The 11,312-nt window shown below is 40.0% G+C and overlaps 1 protein-coding gene across 3 annotated transcripts in view; it reads right to left on the bottom strand.

Annotated features, from left to right (window-relative positions):
* Positions 1 to 375: 375 nt before the first annotated feature.
* Positions 376 to 11,312, bottom strand: part of HEATR1 (HEAT repeat containing 1) — a 38,110-nt gene continuing 27,173 nt past the window's right edge. For 2 of the 3 annotated variants that reach the window (XM_086460973.1, XM_086460974.1), the window contains exons 30-44: positions 10,831 to 10,957; positions 9,560 to 9,726; positions 8,859 to 8,905; positions 7,862 to 7,985; positions 6,862 to 7,002; positions 6,360 to 6,649; positions 5,428 to 5,578; positions 4,764 to 4,922; positions 3,897 to 4,031; positions 3,531 to 3,635; positions 3,268 to 3,436; positions 2,370 to 2,524; positions 1,829 to 1,987; positions 1,028 to 1,136; positions 376 to 593 (exon numbers count right to left, since the gene is read on the bottom strand). In XM_086460973.1, the coding sequence (XP_086317099.1) occupies positions 505 to 593; positions 1,028 to 1,136; positions 1,829 to 1,987; positions 2,370 to 2,524; positions 3,268 to 3,436; positions 3,531 to 3,635; positions 3,897 to 4,031; positions 4,764 to 4,922; positions 5,428 to 5,578; positions 6,360 to 6,649; positions 6,862 to 7,002; positions 7,862 to 7,985; positions 8,859 to 8,905; positions 9,560 to 9,726; positions 10,831 to 10,957 (2,127 nt within the window). In that variant the 3' untranslated portion in view covers positions 376 to 504. Of the gene's footprint in view, positions 594 to 1,027; positions 1,137 to 1,828; positions 1,988 to 2,369; positions 2,525 to 3,267; positions 3,437 to 3,530; positions 3,636 to 3,896; positions 4,032 to 4,763; positions 4,923 to 5,427; positions 5,579 to 6,359; positions 6,650 to 6,861; positions 7,003 to 7,861; positions 7,986 to 8,858; positions 8,906 to 9,559; positions 9,739 to 10,830; positions 10,958 to 11,312 lie in introns of all 3 variants that reach the window. The other variant, XM_086460975.1, reaches the window with a different exon arrangement.

The following is an 11,312-nucleotide window of genomic DNA, read 5'->3' as shown; positions in this document are numbered from 1 at the left end:
TCAGGTGAGTAAGAAGCTAATTAGCAGTAGTCTTTAAAGACTGAAAACCAGCTTTAGCTCCTGTATGAATCCTGGTTTCTTGTGACTTCCCTTTAGTAACTTCTGTGGGTTTACTTTTTACTTTCCTAAAAATGACAGAAAAGCAGAGTCTCAGGATTGCAGTAGCTTGGTTCCATTGTAGCACGACAGCCCCTCCACAGCGACAGTGACAGCGACTGCATACCCCAAGCACAGCAGGATTCAGTGGGTCTCATGCTGTCACTCTGTTTGTGCCCAGCTATCAGAAGTTGGTTATAGCTTGCTCAGGTTTCCCAGTGTTAAGAAAAGAGTAGTTAAGGAAAACTCCCCAGACCATCCCAAAATGATAAAGCCAGATTCTTACAATATTTTATTAAAAAGTTAAGATCTTGGCTCTGATAAAAATTAGTATGACAGTTTGCCTGTACACTTGCATTTGTGAAGCTAACATGATTCAGACAAAATTTGAAAACAAAGGGGATAAACTTAGAAGTAGCTTTGGAGTGGTTCTCCCAAAATGACTTCTATTTGCTGAATTGTCTTCTGGCACTGCTGTTCAACTTCTTCACATTCATCTAGAAGAAGAAATAAAGCAGGAATTAAGTAGAACAGTGATTACAAAGCCACTCCAGGAAGGCTTCATCACTCCTCAAGGCTAGAGCTGCCTTCCAACACCAGGTATGACATAATTACTCAAAAATATTTTGGCACCGACTCAGGACTTAAGCCAATTATTTCTGCTGCAACACTGATCTAAACCATGCAACTGGGGAGATGTGCACAGGCTATTAACACTGAAGAAACTACTGTAATTCAACTGAACTTTATGAGTGTAGTGGACACAATCAATTTCAGTTTGCATCCTGCAGTTAAGCTACTGTATGCCATTTCATAAGATTTACAGCAATTACAGCAATCATCCTGTCTGAATCTTTGAAATAAGTGGCCCTGATTATTTTTGTTCGTAGGCCAGTTGTTTGCCTTCACTAATGCCACTTGAGAACATTACCTTCCATGAGCTCAGCTAAGAATGGAATAGATTCTGGTAGCAGGACCAGGTAGTTCTCCTTCAGTTTTTGTGCAACTTCTACCAAAGCAAGTAAAGCAGCAAATCGGACCTAAACCAAAACAATAATCTTTGTAAGGAAACAAACATTACAATATAGATCCTTGTTTTCTCCCCCCACCTTCTTTCCATACAAGTTTGTAAACTAGCCTTCCCTACTGAAGGGAACTAGTTTTAAGCTAATTTAAATCTTACCATCTGGGTTAAGATCATGTCAAAGGAAAAACAGGCTGCAAGAAGCAGGTATGTTGCTGGAAGTTATTTCATATACTAACAGTCTTCAACTTCCCGTTACAATGCCACTCTGTTCCACTGTATTGGAATGACTTAGTACAATGAACACCCAAGTAGTCCCTCTGAATACATAGAACCTGTCAAGTAGGAGTCTTGACAAAACTCTATATAATAAACAGGTCTGAAGGTCAATAAGTAACTGTCTTCCAGTTCCCCCTCTGAAGTGCCCCCTTCGTCATACACAAACAAGTTAGCTCTTACTCCAACACCTACCAGATCTTTAAAAAAACGCAAACCACACAGTAGGGAAGACATCCACACATGGAATATTGACTGCTTACAGTAAGACTAGAGGGCTATGTTGTATACATCTCTCTAGAACCTGGAGTAGCACAGTACGATATCAGTATTTTAGCAGTGACTTGGCTAATCCACTTTGAGTTTTGGGGCACTGTTCCCATTTTCTCATGCAACAAAGCAAACCAGTTCAAATTCAGATTAGCTCCCAACCTTAGGAGAGGCGTGTCTCGTTTTCAGCAGGATGTGGTAGTTCAGTGGTTTCCAAAGAGAATCATCTGCCATTGCCACTGAAAACTGAGCTATGCAGGGTATCAGATGTGCTGTCACTCTTTCCTGGAACTTCTCATCTCCTCCAAGCATATTTTCTAGCTGTGGAAGTAAAAAGTTTGTCAAACAGATCCAGGCTCAGATAACATCAGTCAAAAGCACTTCTTCTAGCTTTGGCTTTCAGGTACTCCAGAGTTACATCAAAGAGCATCAGTAGGAGTGCACTGGTCTGTGAGAGCTCAACAACATGCACAAAACTTCTGGAATGAAGATGTTTAGAGAGGACAGAAAAGTATCGGTAATGCAGAGCCTTAGGCAAAGCAGTTAATACTGACTGTAGCCCAAAGACAATGAATTAAGTCCTCCCTTTTTTTAAGGGAGAGGATTGAGGGTGATAGTAAAATAAACAAATAAATAAATCTCTGATGGGGGGGAAAAACCAAAAAAAGTCAGCTAGGAATTGTTTTTTCCTGTTTGTCAATACCTGATCGACCAGAGGCGTCATCAAGGTTTCTGCTCTTTCCTTACTCAGGAACTTCTGGGTGTCAAACAGGAAGAGCTTGTGCAGACAGTTCACGGTGAACTGCAGCAGTAGACAGCTCTTTTCTGTGCTATTCTCAGAGTCAAAGAAAGCTTCATCTACGTATCAATCAAGGAGAAGGAAAAAAAAATTACCAAAACCATGAAAATACAAAACTTCCTCACAAGATAGAAACATTGTTAGTTTGTGAATATAGCTAAAGGATGTACTCCATAGCAATTATGTACTCATCACTCAGAACAAGAAAGTGGATGCAATATGTTATCTGGCTTTTAGCTAAGGCCCTAGCATGTCTGTCGTCACTGCTGCTCACAGTCAGCTGGGGATAAAAGAGAATAGCTACAGGCTATAGGAAAAGTGCTTGGCCATACCTGTGGATATGGAGAATTTCTTCATGTTACTACAAATGGGACGGACAAATAGTTTCCCATAGAAAAAAGTAATACCTCTTTTTTGCCAAAAAAGCAGAGTCTGAATACATGAGGTAGCATATAAGAGAAGTCAATAAATGACAAAAGAAAAAGCCCAAACAAAACCAAGTCCCCCTCTTTCCGCACAATTTCACTCTCATGGAACTCACTGGGACTGACATTGAAAATTTTCATGTGGTCTCTACTTTGTGTACTGGCAGCCCAGAGCCCATGGATGAAAAATGGCTGTTGGTTCCATCAGAGTAACAAAGACGCCTTCTTTATGAGAGAAAGAAGACAGGCAGAAATGAGAGGCATGTGCTGTGAAGTAAATCCTGTAAGACTAAGCTTTCAGTAATTAAAATTAACCTCTTTCAGCAATTGGAGTTGGCCTGCCAGTGCCTCGCTGTAGTTAGTAACTGAAAACTTACCAGTTTTAGAACTGTTGACCTGGTTCAGTGTCTCAGCAAATGGCTTCACTAAATGACCAGCAAACAGGGTGAAGAGACCCTTGAGCTTGTCTGCAATGCAGTCTGCTATTCGGTGGAACGTCAGCAGTCTGTCTTTTAGGGTACACTCTGTTTTGGACCAGTCAAAGAGCTGAAAGTGAAAGGCAGATTAGCTCTTTCCTGTGTCTGTGCACTGGAAAAATGTCAATATGCCGATGCAGATGGAGTGTATTTAAACTACTTACCTTGAAGAAGAGGGGTCTGAAAGAAGCTTCAGAAAGTTTCATAACCATACTTATCAGACAATCGATAATGTAAGCTTCTGTCTTACCAACTTCTTCTAAATCATCCTAGAAAAATTAGAAAACATAATTCCAAGTCTGAAATGTAAGAATTTGAGCTTTCAAAGCACGTTTTAATTCTGTCTGTTTCAGCCTAAATACCTAACCATAACGTTTTCTACCCCAAGAACAATTCCGGAACAGACTATTCAATACCCAGAGTTTCAGAGCACATATCCAATGAAAACTACTAATATTTAAAAAAAACCCCGTGATAGAATTAGCATGTAGAGGTTGAGCTGCTGCTGTTCACCCCTCTAAACAAGCCACCTGGGCATGCTCTGTTCGGAAGTCCAAGGCTTTCATGAAAAACGCCGTCAGCTCAGACTGATGGGAGATCAGGTGCTCCTTCTCCATACCAACAATGTGCTCCTTCAAAATGTTCATAAGGGGACCCAAGCAGTTCTGCCAAAACAAAAGCAAAGCAATGCAAAGGCAACCATGACACTGACAGTAACCGAGAAACAGCACAAAAGAACTGGCTTTTGCACTTCACACATTTACTCATTAAACTACTGTTGATAAAGAAACTTTGTCCTATACATTTTGGCAGCTTAAGTTAGTAGCATTCCTGAAGAGACTGGGCTCCTCTCTCCAATACTGGAGATGATGCCAGTTAAGTCTGAAGGGTTTGCACCTATGAGACAGGAGCAAAGCCCAGATGAAAATTATGACTCAACTCGTGTTCCTAACGGACAAATCAAGGCCTTTATGAATGGGATGATCTCTCAAGCATTCATCATCTCGCATGCTACGGACACTAAACTGGTGCATTTCTCCCAGGTCTAACTTTCCTGAATCACCACTGTGGTACAAAAGAAAACAGAGATAATATAAAGACTGGTAGGTTTGGCTGGGGTGGAGTTAATTTTCTTCATAGCAGTGCATATCGTGCTGTGTTTTAGATCTGTGACCAAAACAACGCTGATAACACACCGGTGTTTCAGCTGTTGCTGAACAGCACTTGCACAGTGTTAAGACTTTCTTTGTTTCTCACTCTGCTGGTGGTGGGCAAGAGATTGGGAAGGGACACAGCCAGGACAGTTGAACCAAATTTTGCTCTGCTTGTTTCTTTTTTTTTTTTTTTTTCTTTCTTTATTTTTAATCACAATGCAAAAGAGTGAAAAAACGCCATACCTTCCGGGTATTTGCCACTTCACTGTAACACTTTGTAACTGCAGGCAGGAGTATTCGGGGAGCGAGCCTTGTAGCTAGGATAGTTTTCAATGATGTTACACGTAAGCTTATCTGGGAAGAAGGACCAAACTCGACCACAATCCTTTCTAAGCGGACAGTCTAGAAGGGAATCCAACAAGAGGCACGCTTAAAACAACTCAAGAACTTATTTTACAGTAGTCATCTGTTGCAAGTGTCAGATGGGAATTTTGCTGTTTGCACCACTTGGAGCACCTTACATTAAGATGTCTGCGCACAGAGCTTCGCTGTCTTCAGAAGAGAAACACCGAAAAAATGTGCATGTCAGCAGCAGGGGGTCAGAATTACCCTAACTAGAGCTGTTAGATACACATTTGAGGAGATCATGGGTATTACAGAATGATCCTTCAGGATTCGTCTCCCTTTCCAAAGAGGCAAACTACAACCTGTCGGAGGGAGGAGACGCTCTTGTATTCTGTATCTTAGTTACCTGCATAAGAAGGTGAGTAGAAAAGTAATATGTTATGACCTTCCACAGAGTTGGCACACACTCCCTTCAGTTTCAGAGAGGAAAAAAGTAATCTCTCTAACAGCTTCTAGGAACTCGGCAGACCCTTTACAGATCTGTAGGAGTCAGATAGCTCACCTGCAGCAAGCAATCCAAAAGGTAAGGACTAAGGAAGTGTGGTAATGTTTCTGCAACCTTCAGCAGAGCAGTGACAGCACTCAGCAAGTAAATCTCATTGGAGACCAGCTCCTTCTTACTTTTTAAAGTCTTCAACAGTGCCGGCATCAGCCTATGAATAACCAAGCATAAACAGAGAAAAGTGAAACCGCTGACCATTTGAAGGCACGTTTCCAATCACATAAATCCATCTCTTAAGCCTGCAGAGGCAATTTTCACATGAATTTTTACATGTGTATTTGAGAAAACTCAGTATTCTGGGCTTTACTGCTGCATTTCATTTTTTCAAAGCTAGTGAAGGATATTAGGTTTAGAATCACAGAATCATGGAATGGTTTGGGTCAAGTGATCTTTAAAGATCATCTAGTCCAACCCCCCACCACAGGCAAGAACATCTTTACTAGATCAGGTTGCTCAAAGCCCTGTCTTTAAAGATTTAATGACAGTAAGAAACTTATTATATGTAGTGAGATCAAACAGTCTTAAAAGCAACAAGTTAGATGCTTGAATTCTTGAATAGGGAGAAAAAAAAAAAAAGTAACACACAGGGTTTCCAACTGTACTGGTTCTCATGTTTTTAAAATGCAGTTTGCTCTACAGTAAGAGTGCAGAATATGGTCTGACTTTTCTAAAGCCATACAGATTGCCCCTTTGTTCACAGTAGCAGACTCCATACGGAAATCTACTCATTATAAGAATTTCCCCATTGGCTGCTTCTTCGTTCTATGACCAGGAAGCACCTTCAAGCACTACGAACACCTTTATTCTTATCTACACAAAACACACACGTGGGCAGACTGCCACTTGGCCTTCATCAACATTCCTTCCGTAACACATTTCTGTATAACTAGTTGCTGCTGCAGTTGGTTCTGTTAAAAAGAATACAACAGTACCTTGGAAGCTGAGGTATTGCTTGGGCTTTCAGTGTACAGGTGACCTCAGCTATACAGAGCAAAGCACTTCCCATCACATTCTTTTCCTCCTTCTCTGAAGAAATTAGATCAATGGCAGTTTTCAGAACAGGTACAAATGGCCCTGGATTTTCTGTGCCAAAACCTTTGCAGAGTAGCTTGAGGCTGAACAAAGCAGTCTGCCTGTTGATGGCTTGTTCCTCCTCTTCCTCCTTTCTTTTACACTGCACAATAGCAATGAGCTCAGGAACTAGCTCTAAGAGCTGCAGGATCTAAGAGGACAAGAGAACACACACATTAGACATATATTTAGAAACTCAGGACCTGCAGGGTAACTGTGGGCAGGTAGCCTACGTCTCGCTACTCAAGAGCTGCCTGCCAGAGCTGGAATGGGTACTTGATGACTTCACACAGAGCAAACCACTTCTACATCAATCTCTGCCTACTTCTGCTAAAGGAACTGACTTTAACCACTTTGCCTCACCTGGCTCTTCTGCCACCTTGTGCGCTGCTGCACCTTATTGTTCAAAAGGTCCATTGCCTTACGTCTCACAGATGGGAGCTGATTCGTCATTAGTCCCCTGATTACAGGGATGAAGGTTTCTGTTGGCAATAAGGCATTCACCTACAAGAAAACACAAAACAATACCATAAATGCTCTTCCATGCACTGTGACGTAGCAGCCTCCAAATAAGACAGGCAAACTCTCTTCAACTTCCCACATGGGTTTCAGGATCAAAGAAGAGAGGACAGGCTAGCAATGCTGTATCCGAGGCAAGTAAAAGAATAAAGCAGGTTCCAGTTACAATACTTAATGTATGTTCACTGGCTGCTAACCAGCCATTCATTATCCATTCGCTCCAAGATTTCCTCTGCCATTCCTTCTGCCTACACTGGTGAGCTATACTGCCTTACCCTAAAATACTTCTGGTAGTGCCCTGTGCACGTACATCATGAAAACTGGAATATGCTTCATAGGCAAAAAAAAAAAAAAAAAATCCAAACCGTGAAAATATGTATGCTCCACAGCATGTAAAGAGAGAACCAGTCCAATTCTACAAATATACTTCCGATCAGAAAAAGATTAGAAAGAAAAGCATAAGGATTTTTTTCTCCGTTTAATTTCCATGTAGAAATATACATTAGCATTAGTTAAATCATTTTATTAGTTAACAGTGAGAAATGCTGCCAAAAGCCATTCTTCTCCACCAGACAGACAGTGAAATGATTCTTCCAGCCAGCAGAATACTAACTAGAGGAAACACTTACTGCATTCCTGATTTTTTTTCCTGGTAGTTCTGCCTAAGCTGTTAGCTGCAGTTATTAAAGTTGTTAGATGAGAATAAACAATGATGCACCAGGTGGCAGACCATCCAGTACAGATTAGCATTAATCCAACAAGAAATCCTTGTGAAGGTTACAATCATATTAATAAGCAAAAGCAGAAATGCCCCACTGCTAACATGAGGGCTAATGAGACATACTTTATCCAGCATATCATAGGACTTGTTAAGCAGAACCCTCCAAAATTTGGCTGTTGGCTTGTCCACGTTTGATTCCACTGAAGATGCCACAGTGTTGATATAGCGAAGAACTTCTTCTAATAGCCTAGATGGAAAGGAAGCATCCATCTAGTTAGTAACAAGAACACTAAGGAAGTCAACTTTATTACTGGAAAGCATAAACTTTCATGAAACAGCAACAATAAAAGAAAATGAAAAACCGAATGGAGAGACTAGTGGATCACATCTACATATTAACAAAAAGCTATGGCAGTACGGACAATTGTGCACATTAAAGAAGTTTTCCTTTTACCCCCCAATTAGCGTCTACATACAATAGTAATTCTGCTTTAGAACTCTATTTTAAAACCAAAACAAGCTGGGAAGATATGGATATTTAAAAATTTAAAAATGTAAGAAACACAGCATTTAAAGTAACTCCTACACCCTTTTTCACTTCAAACAAACACAGAAGTTAAGCCTCTGCAAAGGAAACCCTCAATTTTGCATCACTGGCTGGTTCAGCCCAATGACTACAGCTGTGATCTGTGACTACTGGTAATTTTCTTACACCGATACAGGGGCACCTGTGAACAACCATTTTGTTTCCTATGAATGAAGCAATATGTTTTGCTAAAAATCTGGAATTCTGTTAGAGACTCCATCATCAATAGCATAATAGTTATGGCCAAGTATGTAAATAAGCACTATCAGAAATGCAGAAAGAGTGGATATTGGGTAGAGCAATCTTTCAGAAATAAAAAATTCCACATCACACTAAAAAACCCAAACCAAACTGAACCCCAGGTAACCTGCATATAATAAATAGGGCTTGTTGCTGTGGACAACGTTAAAAGTATCCCTGGGGAGAAAAAAAAAAAAAAAAAAAAAAATCATTCTAGTGGGATCACACTTTAAAATATTCCCAGGCTGCAATAAAAGCTAGAAATAGGAGGAGCGGAGCAGATTTACAGCATACCTCTGTTCCAACTTCTGCAGCTCTTCTGTTTCTTGACATTCAACTATCTGGTTTAAAAGGGAAGAATGAAAACGCCATGAATGGAACCTACATCCCCTCATTAACTTACTATCCCGGTATACGCAAATGTGTTTGTTCTGAATGAAATGTCCCCTAACATGGTAATTACGAGCTCCCCACATTTGCACTTCAGCCATCATTCTAGAAGAAAATCTGAGAATCTTAGGCAATGCAGTCACAGTAGCAAATACATTTCATGCTGCTGGCTGATGTTCAGTTGAAAAACTGGGAACTACTTCCAGCTAGAGCCGCAGCCAAAAATCTGTAGCATTTGTTTTGTCTTTTCAGAGTTAGTAGTATGAATCCCACACCAACCTTAGGAGTTAGACAGACTGCAAATGAAATCCCAGACTCCATAAAGCCAGTGGGAATCCACTGGGACCAGAATTTCACTTTGTTACCTATTCATCAATCACACAAACGAAGTCTATCTGGAAAAGCCTTATTAAAAAATAATTAACATTACAGAGAGGTTTCAAAGCTGTGTCAATAAAGGTGTCAGCAAGATACACTGGACAGTGTATTCTTTTATCGCCTTTGAATATAATACTAAAATACTAAAAAGCAAATTAAACCTCATCTATTACAGTATGGGACAATTACTTAATGCAATCAGTTTAAAATCAATCTGCCAGTATTACCTTTTTCACAAAACTCTGAGAGGATAAAAGTTGTGACATGAAGGAGACTGACAAGAATTTGAAATGCCGGAGCTGTTTGTCTGAGTGAGACTCCACATTAAAGAGCTGCCCATCCTGATTTTTTAGCTTTGTATTGCATGTTCTTGACTTTTTTGGCCCAGAATCATCTGTTGAAAACATGCATGAAACAGATTTGCAGTGAAGACAAACAGACATTTGATTTCTGATTACAGAAACAAAGTAAAATTACAGTCAGATGCCTATCGGGGACAGTCGTTCTGCAGTATCCAAAATCATGTCAAAGTTCCAAAACAGATGCCCTGGAATACCACAAGAGATAAATTTTTCATTTCAACAGTCTCAAAAGAAACAGTGCCATTTCACTGCCATTCCATCTGATTGTTTTTACTTGAAGAATCTTCTTTTTCTTGGTGCTAAAGCTATGGTACACTGGCTACAAACACGAGAGACTTTTGAGGCAGGACCACATACACTGCGTCACACATTTGGGAAAACTGCTTTCAGTGTCATTACTGGTCCTTCCTGGCTGAGAAAACGTATTCAAACAACAAATACAACAAGTCCTAACTTAAAAACAACCAACCAACCCTCACCCACCTTCCCCAATGCTCTTTGAAATAACAGACTGGAAAAGTATTAAAACGTATCGTTTAATTGTTGCTCCACTATATTGTAGTAGAAGGAAACGAAACCTTAAAAAAAACCCAGAAATGACTGGTATTCACAGAAGACAAGATCACAGGGACTAACAGCTTTTTATTTCAACTACATGATTTACTGTACTTTCTAAATGAGGACTAGTATTTGATTCTAAGTGCTCAAATTAATCTATAGTTAAAAAGATTAAAAAAGAAAATCACATATCTTAGCCATTTTATTAAAAAAAAATGTCATTAGAGTAATTCTGTATCCCTTAGTCTTTGGTCTAGAGAAGTAATAGAATCATAAAACAGTTTGGGTTGGAAGGGACCTTTAAAGGTCACTTAGTCCAGTCCTCTGCAGTGCGCAGGGACATCTTTAGCTGGATCAGGTTGCTCAGAGCCCCGTCTGACCTGACCTTGAATATTTCCAGGGATGGGGCTTCTACCACCTCTCTGGGCAACTTGTTCCAGTGTTTCACCACCCTCCTTGTAAAAAATGTCTTCCTTATATCTAGTCTAAATCTGCTCTTTTTTACTTTAAACCCATTATCCCTTGTGCCTGGTAGCAGGAAGGTTTACATGCATTTGCTGGTTCTGTTTTGTGGTTACCTTCTTTGTTCTCTGGCAGCTCTGTCAAGTACTGGATTATTTTCATCATGCTCTGGAAGTGAGTATGTACATTAAATTCGCAACAGATGGAAATCCAAAATTCAGTGTCTGCTTCCAGAACAGCATCCTATTTATGGTTTAGAAATTAAGAAAAAAAAAAATTAAAAAAATTTCAAGAATTAAAAAAAGTAATATTACTAATAATGATAAAATACTCAAAAACTCCTCAGTGAGTTTGTGAAAATGCCATGGTGAGCCGGATACTGCCAGGATTAACACCACGGGAAACAGCAGCAAGCTCTTGGAGAGAACATAGTTCCAGAGGATATAGAAAGAGATTAAATTGCTACAGCAAAGACTGTATCTTCTCACCAATGTTCTTTTAATAATTCTTTTACTTTTGCCCATAAACTACGCTTCACCTAATCCGAGGGCCTGCCTACACAAAAACATAATAGGGTTTTGATCTTGGTCTGTGCAGG

Source organism: Leptosomus discolor, chromosome 2 (assembly GCF_034619465.1).
Source record: "Leptosomus discolor isolate bLepDis1 chromosome 2, bLepDis1.hap2, whole genome shotgun sequence".
Taxonomy (NCBI): domain Eukaryota; kingdom Metazoa; phylum Chordata; class Aves; order Leptosomiformes; family Leptosomidae; genus Leptosomus; species Leptosomus discolor.
The sequence above is the reverse complement of the archived record's forward strand: the minus strand, read 5'-3'. Positions and strand labels throughout refer to the sequence as shown.